This window comes from Jaculus jaculus, chromosome 1 (genome assembly GCF_020740685.1).
Source record: "Jaculus jaculus isolate mJacJac1 chromosome 1, mJacJac1.mat.Y.cur, whole genome shotgun sequence".
NCBI classification, from domain to species: domain Eukaryota; kingdom Metazoa; phylum Chordata; class Mammalia; order Rodentia; family Dipodidae; genus Jaculus; species Jaculus jaculus.
In genome coordinates, this window is record NC_059102.1 from 122,860,078 (window position 1) to 122,877,681 (window position 17,604).

At 44.4% G+C, this 17,604-nt stretch overlaps 1 protein-coding gene across 2 annotated transcripts; it reads left to right on the forward strand.

Moving 5' to 3' along the window:
* On the forward strand, positions 1-9,064 carry Gng10 (G protein subunit gamma 10). Of its 2 annotated transcripts, none has more exons than XM_045140556.1 (3): positions 1-124; positions 6,635-6,766; positions 8,115-9,064. In XM_045140556.1, the coding sequence occupies exons 1-2, from the start codon at positions 44-46 to the stop codon at positions 6,758-6,760; spliced, it is 207 nt and encodes a 68-aa protein (XP_044996491.1). In that variant the 5' UTR covers positions 1-43; the 3' UTR covers positions 6,761-6,766; positions 8,115-9,064. The 2 variants fall into 2 exon arrangements, with proteins under 2 accessions (XP_044996491.1, XP_044996497.1); XM_045140562.1 differs by having other exon boundaries at positions 9-124; positions 8,118-9,064.
* The last annotated feature ends 8,540 nt before the right edge of the window (positions 9,065-17,604 follow it).

Here is a 17,604-nt window from a genome sequence, read left to right on the forward strand (position 1 = left end):
GCCCAGCCTGGCCCGGCCGCCCCGCGCCAGCACGGTCGCCGCCATGTCTTCCGGGGCCAGCGTGAGCGCCCTGCAGCGCCTGGTGGAGCAGCTCAAGCTGGAGGCCGGCGTGGAGAGGATCAAGGTGAGCGCGCGCCGAGCTCGGAGCGCAGAGCTGGAGGCCGCGGCCGGGGCCCCGGCGGAAATGTCTGCCGCGGATCCGGGTCCCGGGCGCGAGGGGCGGCTGGAGGCCTGGCGGGGCGGGGGCGCGGGCCAGCTGGAGGGGCGCGCAGGGCCCGACCCTGGCGGCCGAGCTGGACGCCCGGCCCTGCGGATCCTCGACGTGGCCTGGCCCCGGGGCGTGGCCCGAGTCCGAGTGCCCTGTGGGCGTCTCCACGCAGCAGACGCGCACCCTGGTTGTTCACGGCGTGGGCAGACTCAGGGACCAGTGATGCAAGTGACACGCTGGCGGCCTGGGTTTTGCTGGTGCAAAAGAGGAGGACGGTGTCCAGAGATGGGGAAGTCCTTTGGAGATGGATGGATGGGATGAGAAGGAGAAGGAAGAGCAAGGATGTTCTTTAACTGCCCTGCGCTAAGCTGATGAGGAGGGAGAGGGAATTGGGGGGGAGGGGACGAGTTCCGTTTGAGATCTGTGGATTTTCTAGAGAGGCCCAGGAGTTATATATGTAGCTGTGTGGACAGAGGGGCGGAGCACTGGGTCAAAAGGGATCATTACCACGTAAGAGTGTGAAAAGCTCAGTACATGAAGAGAATGCCATCAGGGAGCAGTCCAAACGGATGGCCGAGAGAGGAGGAAGCAAGAGAAAGCCAAGGAGGAGGGGTTTGCAAAACTCATGACTGTGTCCATTGTTTAGTCACGTTGACCAAGAAGCGTCCCTGTGCGTGGTGCTCTTTGTGGAATGTATGGGCACGTGTATGGGAGCGCACCCCGAGGCAGTGACTTTCCTGTAGACCTGCTGCTATTCTATGAAGAGTGGTTCTTGCGAAGTGATTCCAGACAGCTGCAGTTTGCAAGATCAAGGAACAGAGAGCGGCCCTGAAATGTAGAGAAGTTTCAGTGACTTGTAGCTGAAGGAGACTCTGGATTTTAACAGGATAGGCAAGTTTCTGACTATCTAGTTTTAAAGAGGAAGTGCCTTTTTTGTTGTTGTTAAACTTAGGAAGTTAAAAGTCGTATTTTGGGGTTGAGAGGAAGGAACATATTTTTAAGGCGATGTGGAGGAGAATTGAAGGCAGAGATGAGATCTGTGGGATTTGGAGGGGTACCTCCTGAGGCAAGGAGGAGGTAAGGATATATATAAAGATAAATGTTTCTTGATTTTGTCTAAATGACTTTATGATGACAATTTTCTTTGTGAAGAAGAAAGCCAAGTTTTCTTCTAGGACAAGGAATGGGAACGAGTGGGAGAATGGGTGATGTGGAAAGCATGCTTTGGAATGGAGTGGACCCTGAGCAGGCACAAGGACACATTGTGACTCTGAAGATCCAGCTGCTGTGAGATTAAGGACCCAGTGTCTGGCGTGTGTGACTAGTGGTCCTCCCCAACCCCCTAGTATTTGACAACGCAGGAGGCAGAAAGATGGTGGATGAGCAGGGAGTATGCCAAAAAGTAGGGGTGGGTTAGAGGCCAAGGAGTTTGAAGATTTAGCTGGAGAAAGGCTGGCCCTAGACTGAGTAGAGAAGGAGCAGTCAGCCTTCAGGTGATGGGGAGACAGAAAGGGAGGAGATGACTTGTGTTCCTTGTGAGGTCAAAGAAAAAGAATACAGCTAGGACAGTCGTGCAGTGGGTATGGGGCTGCCTCACAAGCAAGCATGAGGATCCGCGTTCCATCCCCAGTACCCACATAAATGCCAGCTGGTAGAGCTTGCCTGTAATCCCAGTGCTGGGGAGGGAGGTGTAGGAGGATCCCTCGGGCTTCCTGACGAGCCTGTCTAACCTAATTGTGAGCTCCAGGCCAATGAGGGACCCTGTCTCAACAAGAGATGGACAGTATTCCTGAAGGTTTCCTGAGGTTATTCTCTGGCCCTCACACACGTGCACCCACACATAGAAGAACATGCATACACCCATGCGCACACACACCAACACACATGTAAAAAAAAAGAAGAATAAAGCAATACCCTGGATGGATGATGCTGTAATTAGGGCATATTGGACCATAACCGTTTAGATGTGGAGGAGTTGCAGGTGTTGGCTGTAGCTACTGGCACTGAGAAGTTTCCTTAAAGAGAGAAAAGTCAGGAACTAAAACTAGGGTTCTTTTTTTTTCACAATTTTTATTAACATTTTCCATGATTATAAAAAATATTCCATGGTAATACCCTCTCCCACCCCCCACCCCCACCCCCGCACTTTCCCCTTTGAAATTCCATTCTGGGTTCTTGAAAATATTCTTCAGCACCATGTGGGTACCAGACTGAGGAGGAAAGGAAAACTGAAGACCTGCTTGTCCTGTGAGATAGCAATGGAAGAGGTTCTTACCTACACTTACAAAATAATATTACACACTGGAAATTCAGATGAACTGCTCAAGCTGACAATCAGTGAACTTAAAGATAAGAAGTCTTAGGGTAGTGTGGTCTGCAGTGCTTGGCCCACATGCCTCTTGGGCAGAATTTGAGGATATCACAACATTCCAAAATCTTGTTGGCCTCATTTCAGGGTTCAGTCTTGGGCATTTTTTAGCACACTGGGACATCTTGCTATCAACCCAATAAGCCAGGCACTGTTTTCCAGCATACAATAGAGGACATTCCTTCCCAGTGACTGCAAGGCTTGCTGTCTCAAGGACTCCTTTGGAGCAGCCTCTAAGAAGTTGCCTTCTGTCACTGCAAACAAATGCCAGACACGTGCTTCTCTGTGGATCTGGCTTTATGTGGGTATTGAGTAATCAAATACCCTCCATGAGGTTTTGCAAGCAGTGCCTTTAACCCCTGAGCCCTCTCTCTAGCCCTAGGTGCCAATTTTTGATTGGCTACATTTTTCTTGGTGAAAACATATGTCTTTAGGCCACTTTAGGTTTTCCACATCCACCTAAGACACTCCAAAAACTATGAAGCACAAAGGTGCCAAAGGGAACATGTTGCATTTGTTCATTTTTCAAAGCCACCACAAATTGTAAATTATAAATGTAAACACAACCTGCCAAGCATGTCAAATAAAAGGAAGGCAAAGGAACGCATCTTTAGACTTGAATTTCAATGCATGACCCCCCATCTGTCACCCAGGTGTGAAACAGCTGTCCTGGCGCAGCCAAGCAAACACCAACAAGTTTTATATGCCTGAATCTACGTTAACCACCACTCTGGGCACGTTAGTAGTAATTAAGTTCTGTTTGCGGAGCATTCTACAGGAACGAATTTGACACAAAAATGAACCCTGACAAGGATCGTTTTTAATGGACCTTACATTTGGTAACAATGGTGGGATTCGGTTCATAGAAGACAGGGAGACTCCTCAACATTGGGCTGAAAATGAGAGGAGGGTAATCTCTAGAGGCCAGCCACACGAACCCCAGCGGATCCCCTCCCTCGCTCACCCCCGCCCCGGCTCCCGGGACAGCATTACAATTTCAGATTTAGGGGAGGAAGGCTGCTCCTTTTTCTCCCTGCCTCACTCAGCACCACCGCCTTCGAAGTTTGCCCAAGCTCAGCCCGAGCTGCGGACCAAACCACAACCTCACCGGAGTCCGTCTGGCAGGGGAGCCGCCCCGGGCACTACCGGGCGGCCACGCTACGCGGAGACCCGACCCGCTGGCACACTGGCCCCAGCCAAGCAGCTGCGCGTCACGAGCCTCCACCCGGACACCTCACCTCTTTCAGTCCAGTTCACGCAGACGGGGAGCGGTGCAGCGGGGAAGGAGGGGCAGCAAGGAGATAGGGGAGGGGCACAGCACTCCCAGTTCCAAAGAGCCAGTGACACACACACCCCACCCACCCTCCCACCCCTTTTGCGCAAAGGCCCAGAGTTCCCGCGAACGACGTTCAGACGTTCAGAAAAGAGCAGCGGGTGCGCCGGGCTCTCCGAAAGTGACAAAGTCCCGACCCCTCTCCGTGCTCACAGCTGCACTCTTGCCAATACCCATGCCACCTTCTCTCCCAGTGGGGAAGAGAGGGGAGCCAGAGCTCAGAGTTCCTCACAGTGCCCTCCCTGGCCTGGCCCAGGGCCCAGACCCTGCCCACCCCCTTCAGCTGGCCTTGCCCATGCTGCCCGGCAGCAGGCCAACTTGCCAAGGACTCGAGGGAGGGAGCGGGCGGGCGGGAGCATCCTGCACGCCAGGCCCGCACGGCAGCTCGGGGCTTCCTCGGTCGACACACCCCCAATGAGCCCTTCCCCTGACTCCATTCCCAGAGACCAGAAACCCGATCGCTCGCCAGCACCCTGTCCATCTTCTCATTACACCCACGAATCAAAACACTAGTTGATTTCTTCCTGATTAAGAAAAAGAAAAGTAGCACACAACTCTTTTCTTGAGTAGCCCGAGCAAAGAAAGTCGGTCTGCAGGCATCGCTCCGTAGTTTCCCCAGAGTATGGAAATCTGGAGTCCCAAGTGAAAACGCGCCTGGCACGCCCGCCCCTCATCTACTTGAGTTCCTTGGTCCTTCGGGTCGCCCAGGACCAGCTCCAGGTCCTCCACGATGATCCTGATCTGCTCCTTCACCTTGGCTTTGGAGGCTGCCGGCGGTCCCTTGGCAGCGGAGGAGGAGCAGGGGGTCCCCTGGGGCTTGGCTGACATTCTTTGGGGGGCTAGCGAGGCAGGTCAGGAGCGGCGGGCGAGCGGATGCTGCAGCTCCGGGGGCTCCGGCCGAGTAGCCGCCACTCCCCGCACATCCCGGGAGCTGGCCCGGCGGCCGTACCTCTGCGCTGCCCTGCAGCCCGAGCCGCGGCGGAGCGCGGGCTGTGCACGGGCGGGCGCATGGGCCGGCAGCGCTCCTGCGCCTCCCTCCGCCACCGCCGCTCGCGCACACTCAGGGAGGGAAGACGCGAGCGCGGCGCCCTGGGCCGCCGGTCAGCCGCAGTTCCCCTGGAGCACCCCCCCTCGGGCGCTCCCGGATCACCTGGGCAGCGTGGGGGCCGGCCGCGAGTTCGCGTCCTCCCTGCACCACCGCAGTCTGTGGCATGTCTTGTCACCTCGAGCTAGGACTCTTTCTGCTGCGCTCGCCTACAGACGGGATCAATCTAGGAACAGGCACCGTGAGATGAGGAGTAGGAGTGAGGGTCTTGGACGTGACCTTAAATATTTATCCTGGACCAAGCCTAAAGTTTTTCCACATCATTAACTTGGATTTTTTTTTTCAAATTTTTATTAACAGCTTCCATGATTATAAAAAATATCCCATGGTAATACTCTCCCTCCCCCCCACCACTTTCCCTTTTGAAACTCCATTCACTAACATATCCCCTCCCCATCTCAATCAGTCTCTCTTTTTATTTTGACGTCATGATCTTTTCCTCCTCTTGTGATGGTCTTGTGTAGGTAGTGTCGGACACTGTGAGGTCATGGATATCCAGGCCATTTTGTGTCTGGGGGAAGCACGTTGGAAGGAGTCCTACCCTTTGGCTCTTACATTCTTTCTGCCACCTCTTCTGCATTAGACCCTGAGCCTTGGAAGGTGTGATAGAGATATTATAGTACTGAGCACTCTGGTCACTTCTTTTTTTTTAAATTATTTATTTATTTATTTGAGAGCGACAGACACAGAGAGAAAGACAGATAGAGGGAGAGAGAGAGAATGGGCGCGCCAGGGCTTCCAGCCTCTGCAAACGAACTCCAGACGCGTGCCCCCCCTTGTGCATCTGGCTAATGTGGGACCTGGGGAACCGAGCCTCGAACCCTGGTCCTTAGGCTTCACAGGCAAGCGCTTAACTACTAAGCCATCTCTCCAGCCCTGTGGTCACTTCTTTCCAGCACCATGGTGCCTTCTGAGTCATTCCAAGGTCACTTCCATCTGAAAAGAGATTCTCTACCAAAAGTGAGAGTAGCGTTAATATAAGGGTATGAACATTAAGAGAAGTGTTTACTGAGCAGTTTGATAAGCTTAGTATATACATTTAGCCAGACAGCAGCAGATGTTACACCTCTAGGGCTCATGACTACCCCTGTTCTAAGTTTTCAGTATCAGGGATGTATTCCCTCCCATGGAGTGGGCCTCCAGTCTAATTAGAGGGCAGTTGGTTTCCACCATGACAGAACTGCCGCTATTGCATCCATTGGCTCATTTGGCCTGGCAGGCCAAATATAAGGCTTGCAGTGTCCACTGTTGAGTATCTTCACTGGTGATTTCTCTTTCTCCCATTGAACTGCATGCAGAATGGCTTCTTCCAGCTTTCTGTCAGCTGGTCTACTTGGAGGAAGTTATCAGCTCAGTTCCAGCAGGATTTCTCAGTGGCCTTGCAGCCCATTAACTTGGATATTTCAATGCATATTTTCCATATAATCTTAGGCATCCTAAATTGAATCATCGGCCTTGTAACCTGTCCTCTTTGGACCTGTTTTTAGAATCAGCAAAGAAGACATTTGTATAATGTAAAATGTATGACCTTTATTGGTTGTGTGATCATTTTCAGAGTATCAGATCACTGCTGGATGGACCTGGCCATGAGCAGGGTGTCATGTTGTGCCTTTGTTTCAGGTCTCACAGGCAGCTGCAGAGCTTCAACAGTACTGCATGCAGAATGCCTGCAAGGATGCCCTGCTGGTTGGTGTCCCAGCTGGAAGTAACCCCTTCCGGGAGCCCAGATCCTGTGCTTTACTCTGAAAACTGGTAAGTAATGATACACCATGCCATCTGGGACCACAGCCTTATCACAGGACTTCCCACAGGGATTGTGTAACAGAGGCATGCATGTCTGCTGTTCTTAGGGGAATTAAAAGACCAGTAAAATGCACAATGTTCCCAGCAGGGTGATGTTAATTCGCAGTTTCCTGCATGTAGATGACATCTGATTAGAAGCTCAGTTGCCTTTGGTGCTAGAAGCTTTATGTGCCTGAGCTCTTTAACTGAGTTGACTGGTAGTAATGACTTAATCTCAACTCTGTCTTTATACCATCCAAGGATTGTGATTTTCTAGCTGACACTACTAGGTGACTGGCATCTCTTGTGACTAAGGACGTCCCAGAGGGGCAGTCTTGTGCCTACCATAAGCTATGATTTCTTTCCTAGGAGCTCTCAGAATATATCTCTGTATTTTAATGGAAGAAATGTAGCTACTGGGAAAAATTAGTGTAAATAGGGCTAAAAGCATTTAACATTTGATAACTAATGAAAACACCTTTCTGGAGGCTTATTAGAAATGTCAGTGAGTTTGAGTGATTTCTATTGGAGTTGTATTCACATTTTCATTATTTTTTGAGACAGAGTTGGGGTTTAGTATTTTTTTAAAGAAACTTTGAACTCCATATAAATATGTTTTAATTTATTTGAGAGAAGGAAAGAGGAAGGGAGGGAGGGAGAGAGAGAGAGAGAATATGGGCATGCTAGGGCTTCCACCAAATTCCAGATGCATGTGCCACCTTGTGCATCTGGCTTACGTGGGTCCTGGGGAATCGAACCAATTGTCCTTTGGCTTTGCAGGCAAGCTCCTTAACTGTTAAGCCATCTCTCCAGCCCCGTAAAGTACTTTAATGTAGATTTTAAGTGCAAGGGTTAAAAGAAGGAAAGAGATTCTTGGGAATAAAGTAAGATAAATCTGAGGACATGCATGTAGTTTTATTATTATTTTTTAAAGCAGAACAAGGGTATCACTTATTGTAATCTTTTGGCACCAACTTATTTCAGGTTTTTCATTTTAAAAGATGTTTATATATTACATAATCACCTTAAGTCTTTTTTCACATACTTGTAAAGGGAGATTTCTCAAATTTAAAAGAAGGAATGAATTCTACTATCGGGTGTAATTTATGTGTTAATGGAAAATGTACATCTTATATTGCCATAGAATTTTTCTTTTACAAAGCACTGTCATAGGTACTGTTTATGCAGTGGCTTATTGTATTATATTGCTTCCTACTTTGTGAACATAAAGTAGAAATGAAAAAAATGAGTCATTATTTTTAAGAATTAAAATTAATTTTAAGAGCTAAAATTAAAACCAATCAACCTTTCTTTTCAGTAGGGAAGAACTTTATTGAAGAATGCCTTCAAGCACCAAGTGATGAATGAATTCCTCCAAGTCTCAAGTAAACAGTTTTCTAAATGACTTAGATATTTCAGACCTTCTCTGGTCTGGTCCTATAGGCAAAATTCTACAGAAATTAATGATTTTTCTATTCAAATAAGGAAACCAAGTAAAAGAGTAGGATTTTAAAATGATAAATGGCTTATTTCTTTTGCTAAAGTATTTTGTATTAAGACAAACAAAAATCTTACCACCAAATATACTAAAATGCACCTCTTTCATAAGTGAAATACTGTGTTGCTATATGTGGAATATCATGTATGTTCTATTTACTGGATGTTTACATTTTAGGAAGAAAACATTTTTACTAAAATAATTGAGTATTTATAATTTGTTGTTCTAAAGAGTTTTATACTATAATAAAATTTGTTCTTAGGGATTTAGAATTACTAAATGAAGAGAAGGAAGTATAAAATTGGGAGAGGAGAACAAGCTTTACTAATCAAATGATATTCTGGTTTTCTAAATGAGATTTTCATTTCTGAATGAGAAAAAATTTTTTTTAACACTAAACTTAAGAGAAGTTTCTTATCAGACTTGTTTGAAAGGATAATGTTATGTTAGGTTGCCCCATCTTATATATGATGTAAACTGATCTTTTTTTTGAAGTTTCTTTATACTTTTGCTTGTACTTTTAGTGTCCTTAAAAAAAATACTTTTCATGTCCTTAAAAAGAGTTGAAAATGTGACCTGTATACAGAACTTTGCAAATGGTTAAAAACAAGTCATGTGCAAAGATCACAAGCTAAAGGATTTATTCATGTCACAAGTGTTTTACTTGGATTATGTGCTGTTGATTGAATTTGGGATACTTTTAGAGTGGTCCATTGTGTTTGTAAAGGAAATCTTTGAAGAGCTTGAAAATAAAAGTTTTACCTAATTCATCATTTTCTATGACAAAAATATTTTGTGTCTGGTTATTTTTAAGATTTCATCAATTTCTGTTTGTGTGATTTTTATTTTTTATATTATTTATTTATTTATTTATTTATTTATTATTATTTTGGTTTTTCAAGGTAGGGTCTCACTCTGGTCCAGGCTGACCTGGAATTAACTCTGTCATCTCAGGGTGGCCTTGAACTCATGGCAATCCTCTTACCTCTGCCTCCCGAGTGCTGGGATTAAAGGCCTGCGCCACCACGCCCAGCTTGTTTGTGAGATTTTTAGAAGTGAGATTGAGTTTTAGAAGTAGGAGTGAAATTTTGGTTTTGAAGTCCATGGAGAATTTTGTGTATATCTCCAAAACTAGACCAGTATCTTATTCCAAAGTTTAAAATACTTCTATATTCCTCCTGCAAACCAGTCCCCAAAGTTCAAAAGCTAATAGTCAGGTTTTGAGCAGTAACAACCCCACTCTGCTGGTACCAATTTTCTGTTACAGTTACCTTTGCATTGCTGAAACAAAACACCTGACCAAAAGTAGCTTGATGGGAGGAAAGAGTTTATGTTAGCTTTCAGAGTCAAGGGGAAGTTGCTTCATGGCCCTAAAAAGGTGTAGAGCAGAGGCTGGATATCACTTTGCGTCATAGCAGCAGGCAGAAAGCAGCAAGAGTGTAAGCTGAGCTCTGGCAAGGGAGATGGGCTGTAACACCCAAAAGCTTTCCCCAGCAACATGTCTTCTAGCAAGGCTCCCCCTCCCAAATGGCCATCAACTGCGGATTTAGTATTTAAAATAAATGAGTCTATGAGAGGCATTCCTCAAAGTACCACATATACTTTGGAAGCTCATAAAAAGCCTTGCAAAAAACAAAAAGAAAATTGCATCTGAAATAGAATGTGGGAGGCTGGCTATATACAAAATATTAAAAAATGTAGAAAAAGATTCTGTACTCTGGAAATAGCTATTTTGAAATGAGGATGGGGCTGGAGGGATGGCTTAGCAGTTAAGGCATTTGCCTGCAAAGCCAGAGGACCCAGGTTCAATTCCCCAGGACCCACATTAACCAGATGCACAAGGTGGGGGGGGTCTGGAGTTCATTTGCAGTAACTGGAAACCCCAGCATGCCAGTTCTCTCTCTCTCCCTCTTTCTATGTCAAATCAATCAATAAATAAAAATAAAATATTTAAAAAATAAGTAAATAAAAATGAGGATGGACCGGCTGGAGAGATGGCTCAGCAGTTAAAGTCATTTGCTTACAAAGCCTGATGGCCTCAAGTATGCATTGTAAAGACAGATGTATAAAGTAGTGCATGCAACTGGAGTTCATTTGCAGTAGCAAGAGGTCCTAGTGTGTCTATTTCCTCTTTCATTTTCTCTCTCTACTTGCAAATAAAAATATTAAAAAAAAAAAACCTAAAGATAAAAACTACATCTTATTTCTACTTTTGTGACCAAAAAAAAAAAAAAAAACAAAAACCCTCTTGAAGTGGTGTACTCCTATAATCCCAGCACTTGTTAGGGAAATAATGCTGCTAGAAATCATCCAACCAAGAGCAGCTTGTGGGTAAAAAGAGGTTGATTTTGGCTTACAGGTTTGAGGGGGAAGCTTCATGATGGCAGGGAAAATGAAGGCATGAGCAGAGGGTGGACATCACCTCCTGGCCCACATAAGGTGGACCATAGCAACAGGAGAGTGTGCCAAACACTGGTATGGGGAAACTGGCCATAACACCCATAAGCCCACCCCGAACAATACACTCCTCCAAGAGGCTTTAATTTCCAATTTCCATCAGCTGGGGAATCTAACCTCCAGAACACCTAAGTTTATGGGGGACACTTAAACCAAACCATCACAGGAGAGATAGGAAGATTAAGAGTTTGACGATGACCTGGGCTACACAGCAAGACCATGTCTCAGAAAATCAAAAGAAAAGGCGGTTCTGACCTGGACATATTGTCCAATAATAGTTCAAGCTACTCCAAAGGTTGAGGCAAGGCAAGAGTGTCAATGTGTCAACTTCACCCTAGGAGTTTGAAGCTAGCCTTGACAATACAGCCAGACAGGTGTTTTTTTTTTTTTGTTTTTGTTTTTTGTTTTTTAGTTTTTTGAGGTACAGTCTCACTATATCCCAGGCTGACCTGGAATTCACTATGTAGTCTCAGGGTGGCCGTGAACTCACAGTGATCCTCCTATCTCTCTGCCTGGGATTAAACGTGTGTGCCATTACACCCAGCCCCAGATGGGGTTTTACTAATGTGTATAGAACAGAGTCTAAATTAATAGAAGTACATCTCAAGCTTCAGGATATTTATTCAATGTCACAGAAAGGTCAGTCTTACTAAAATTTATAAACTTAGTAGATTCCTATTTTAAAATATTTTATAAGGAAACTAGTTAAAATATCTTGAAGTTCATATGGAAAATCAAGTGCCCAAGAATAGTTTTTTTTTTAATAAGCAAATATCTTTACTTATTTTTAGAATACCCTTTTAAAAATAATTTGTTTGGGGCTAGAGGGATGGCTTAGTGGTTAAGACATTTGCCTGCAAAGCCAAAGGACTCAGGTTTGGTTCCCTAGGACCCACGTTAGCCAGATGCACAAGGGGATGCATGCATCTGGAGTTTGTTTGCAGTGGTGGAGGCCCTGGCATGCCCATTCTCTATCTCTCCCTTCCCCTCTTTCTCTGTTAAGTAATTAAATAAATAAAAATTTTAAAAATAGTAATTTGTTTGTGAAGGAGAAAGCGGGAGAGGGAAGGGAGTTATCACGGTTTATTGTCTATAATTATGGAAATTGTTAGAAATAATTTATTTGCATGTGTGTATGTGTGCACATGCACGTGCATGTACATGCATAGTAGGCATAAGCATGCATAGAAGCGTCATGATCTCTTTCCACTGTAAATGAATACCAGAGACTTGCATCACTATTTGCATTTGGCTTTATAAAGGTAGCTGGGAAATTAAACCCAGTCTAGCAGGCTTTGCAAATAAGTGCCTTTAACTTCCCAACTCCAAGAAGAGTTTTTTTTTTTTTAAATCACTCACTCCCGTGTGTGTGTGTGTGTGTGTGTGTGTGTGTGTGTGTGTGTGAGAGAGAGAGAGAGGGGGGGGGAAACATGGGAGGATGAAACTTGCCTTATTGGATGTATTAGCCAGGATTTTTTAGAGGAACAGGATGGAATGAATTTGTATTATAAGGGGGATTTATTGGATTAGCTTACAGGATGATATGAGCTGGGTAGTCCAATTATAGCTGTCTGTAGGTTAGAATGTGGAGGAATCTAGATGCTCAGTCCACAAGGCAGTTCCAATCTGGTCCTGAAGGCCTGGAGGACTCCTGGAGAGCTGCTCATCTTCAGTCTCCATTGTAATGCTGATGAAATTTGGTTCCACTGTCCATAAAGGACAGATAATGTCCAAGTGAATAGCAAGGACAGCTGGGTAAAAAGCACACACCAGCAAGTAGCACAAGCATCCAGGCAAAAATGAGCCATGTTCCTTGAAGCTTCTTTATATACAGTTCACCCCCCAGAATGACCACCACTCTGGAGGAAGGACTTCCTCAGTTAATCTGTTCTGGATACCATGTCATGAACTCATCCAAGAGGAGTGTCTCTTGATTCCTGATCTGATCAAGTTGACAAAAGAACTTAACCATCACATGGGGTTTTAAAACATACTCTGAAGCCCCTGAATCAAATGTGATTTAAAACAAAGAATTAAAATAAAATAAAAATCTAATATAAACACCATTGTGGCCCAGGAATAGGCAAACATGAAAATGTCATGATATACTTGATTTTTTTTCTACTCAGTAAAAACCAGGATTCACTTAATAAACAGTTCTGTCACTATTAGCTAGCTATATGGAAGAAAATGAAAGTGCACTTTTATTACCCTATGTTTAAAATTCACATAATTAGTGCCAAAGGTGTGATTCCTTCCAGTGAGTTGTATGTCAGTGTGGTGGTTTGATTCAGGTGTTCTTCATAAACTTAGGTGTTCTGAATGCTAGGTTCCCAGCTGATGGAGATTTGGGAATTAACATCTCCTGGAGGGAGTGTATTGTTGGGGGTGGGTTTATGGGCATTATAGCCAGTTTCCTCTTGCCAGTGTTTGGCATACCCTCCTGCTGCTATTGTCCATCTTATGTTGGCCAGGGGGTGATGTCCACCCTCTGCTCATGCCATCGTTTCCCCTGCCATCGAGCCATGGAGCTTCTCCCCCTCGAGCCTGTAAGCCACAATAAACCTCTTCCCAAAGCTGCTCTTGGTTGGGTGATTTCTACCAGCAATGCAAACCTGACTACAATAGTCAGAGAGGCCACTGATGCCCCCAAAACATTACAAGCTATTTCAAGGCTCTTGATTGTCCATCAGAACTAGATGGTAAGACCCTATTGCTGAAAACACCACATGACTGAGCTGCAGGACACTGAGAAATCAAGCTACAGCTGAGCTGGAAGTGTCCTTTCTGTTCACTAGCTGTCATGATGCTGGAGAGAGCTATGCAGCATGCTGGGGAGAAAAGTCATCAACAGTATTAGCCAGCAGTGGACCCTGCAAGCTTCATACCTGGCCAGCCAGGGCAAATGTGGCAACATGCAGTGGCAGCATGTCTGTTAAGGGGAGAAACAGCTGCTCTCTGATTAGACCACAGGCCAGCTCCACAGAAAGGAATTCATGCCTGGTTTTGAAAACCTAGTCAAAAGCGTATGGCTAGGAGGGAAACAACTACTGTTGTCTGGTTAAATGTATATGTTGTATTATATATTATGCCCACCAAAATTTAAACATTTATGTTTATACCCACATATTAATGCCTCTCTAGAGAAGTTTCTCATTTCAGATGATGGTAACCACTAGAGAGACTCAAAACTCTCCATAGTGCTGAGAAGTGACTGGAGTGTTCAGCAATGAGACATTTCTCTCACATCCTCTAAGACTTAGGGACCATTGCAGAAGATATGGTGGACAGAATGTAAGAGCCAAAGGAAGGGAACAACTGTATCATAAACAGTTTCCAATTGCTGGGATGAACACCCAAACTAGACACAGTTTATGGAAGGAAGGGATTTAATTCAAGCTTACAGATCCAGGGGAAGTTTCATCAGTGGTGGAAGAAGCTGGCCTCTATTCATAAATCAAAGCAGAGAGAGAAACCACCACTAGCCAGCAAACACCAAAGAGCAGCAAGCAGGGCCCCCAGAGCTCAGACCTCTGCATACTTTTGAGCTGGAATTTCCAGATCTGCTTCAGTGACATGTCCCCCATAGCAGGAGTCTTCCTGCTAGGGGCTGAAGCTACAAATTCAATTTTAATAAAACATCTGAGTCTATGGGACCAAAAATTCAAACTACCACAGACTGTTTATAGTGCTGTCTCCCAGATATAAAGTGGCCGTGATATTTATTCATGACCTCACTGTGGTTAACACTACCTACATAAGACGTGCATAATAGGAGGGGGAAAATCCATGATGACATCAAAATAAAGTCTTATTGGAAAGAAGGGGTTCAATGGAGGAGAGATTTGAGAGGAAGAAGTTAGGGTCATTGGAGGAGTGTATGATCATGGGATATTGTCTATACTTCTAGAAGTTTTCAATAAAGAAAACAGCACATGCCTTTAATCCCAGCACTTGGGAGGCAGAGGTAGGAGAATCACCATGAGTTCAAGGCCACCCTGAGAATACATACTGAATTCCAGGTCAGCCTGGGCTAGAGTGAGACCCTACCTTGAAAAAAAAAAAAAAAAAAAGGGAAAGCAGAGAGCCCATTTGTCAGGTAGAAGCCTCTCTAATCTCTTATGCCTGGGCCCTGCTTGAGCTATTAGTGAGAGAATGAATACACTATGAAAAATTATATTTGAACAGTTGCTAAGAAGGATATGTATAAAGTCAGAGCTTCTAAAACAGACATATGCAATACTAAAACTCATCAAAGTATATAAAAATCACACATTGTGGGGCTGCTGGAGGGATGGCTTAGCAGTTAAGGCATTTGTCTGCAAAGCCAAAGGACCCAAGTTCAATTCCCCAGGACCCACTTAAACCAGATACACAAGGGGGAGTTGGTTTGCAGTGGCTGGCAACCTGGCATGTGCCTATTCTCTCTCTCTCCCTCTTTCTCTGTGTCAAATAAGTAAATAAATAAAAATTTTTAAAAAATCACACAATGAAATCTATAAGGTACCAGTAGGAGTTCAGGCAAAGGAATGCAGGAAAGGAATGAGAGAAGAGGAACAGCAAAAACTAAATGTATATGAATATACCATAATGAAGCCTATTATTTTGTATGCTAACTAAAAATCAAAAAAGGGCCAGAAGAGGTGGCTTAGCAGTTAAGACACTTGCCTGGGAAGCCCACGGACCCAGGTTTAATTCCCCAGTACCTACATAAACCAGATGCACAAGGTGGTGCATGTGACTGGAGTTCGTTTGCAGTGGCTGGAGGCCCTGGCGTGCTGTTTCCATCTGCTTGCATCTCTCTCCCCCAATAAATAATGAAAATGTTTAAAAAATCAAATAAAAATGAACATTGATGGCCTGGCAGACAGCCCAGTCATTAACATGCTTGCCTCACAAGCACAAGGACATGAGTTCGAGTTCAATACCCAGAATTCATGTAAAAATGCTGGACTGAATGGCATGCATTTATAATCTCAGCACTGGGGAGGTGGAGTGAAGTGGATTCCTGAGGTTTGCTGGCTAGCCACCTTAGTCTAATTAGGCTAGTTCCAGGCCATTGAGAAATCTGTCGCAAAAAAGAAAAGAAAAAAGGGCTAACAGTATTGCTGAGCAATGACACCTGAGGTATTCTAGCCGCCCAGCGTACCTGCACACACATGCACACACACAAACACACACGTTCACACATACACATTCAAAAATGAATATTGGCTAGGTATGGCAGTACATAACCTTTAATCCCAGCAGTCAGGAAATTAAATAGGATATCTGTGAGTTTGAGGCCAGCCTGGAACTACAAAGTGAGTTCTAGATCAAACAGGGATATAGTAAGACACTACCTTGAATAAACCCCAAAATTAAACTTTATCTTTTAGGGTGTCATATAATTTTCCTATGAATGCATCAACTTGATAAACATCACCAGTTTTTCATTTTTTAGAATTTAACAGCCATAGATTTTTGACATATTTTACTTTATTGTGTATGTGGTAGATTCTATTCCTTGTGGCAATGTTTCATTTAGAAAATTTGCATTGATATGCAATAGATTCTTTAATTTTCCTTTTCTCTGCAGTGCTTACTATATTTTGATAAATTTATTACAAAACAAATTGGAAATGTTTTTCTTTTTCTAAGCTATGGAAAAAAATTTTTTTTTTTAATTTTAGAGAGAGTGAGTGAGACAGAGAAAGAGAGAAAGAAAATTGGCATGCCAGGGCCTCAGCCAGTGCATTCAAACTCCCAATGCTTGTGCCACCTAGGGAGCAAGTGTGACCTTGTGCTTGTATCACCTTTGTGTGTCTGGCTTACATGGGATCTGGAGAGTTGAACATGGGTTCTCAGGCTTCACAGGCAAGCGCCTTAACTGCTAAGCCATCTCTCTAGCCCTGAGCTATGGAAAGTTTAAGCAGCATTAAATTACTCATTTAAAACCTATAGAGTATATGGAAAAATTGGTTTAGGCACTTAACACTCAAAATTTCATGAGTGATTAAAAAAATAGGAAGCCTATCAAAATGGTAACCCAGCTTATATGTTGAATGGTTAAGAACAAAATAAATATTATAATATGGCTCTTAGTCTTGGAAAAGAACCTGAATTTAAGGCTGGCGATATAGCTTAGTGGTAAAGCACTTGATTAGCATCCTTAAGACCCTAGGAGCAACTCCCAGAACCAGAAAAAAATAGGTTACATTCAAAAGACATGTAAGGACTGGAGAGATTTCTCAGAGAGGTAAAGGCACATATGCCTGGAAAGTCTAACTTCTCAGGTTTGATTCCCCAGTATCCACATTAAGCCAGATGCACTAAGTGTCACATGTAACTGGAGTTTGTTTACAGCTGCTGGAGGCCCTGATGCACCAATTCATTCATTCTTTCATTCTCTCTCTCTCTCCTTTCCTCCTTGAAAATAAATAAAATATTGTTTTAAAAACACAATAAAAGCCGGGTGTGGTGGTGGACTCCTTTAATTCCAGCACTTGGGAGGCAGAGGTAGGAGGATCACTGTGAGTTCAAGGCCATCCTGAGACTACATAGTGAATTCCAGGTTAGCCTGGGCTAGAGTGAGACCCTTCCTTGAAAAAAAAAAAAAAAAAAAACAATGAAAAGAGCCAGGCATGGTCTTTAATGCCAGCATTCAAGAGGCAGAGGTAGGAGGATTGCCATGAGTTCAAGGCCACCCTGAGATGATACAGTGAACTCCAAGTCAGCCTAGGCTCGTGTGAGACCCTACCTTGAAAAAAAACAACAAAACAGGGCTGGAGAGGTAGCTTAGCAGTTAAGCACTTGCCTGTGAAGCCTAAGGACCCCGGTTCGAGGCTCGATTCCCCAGTATCCTCGTTACCCA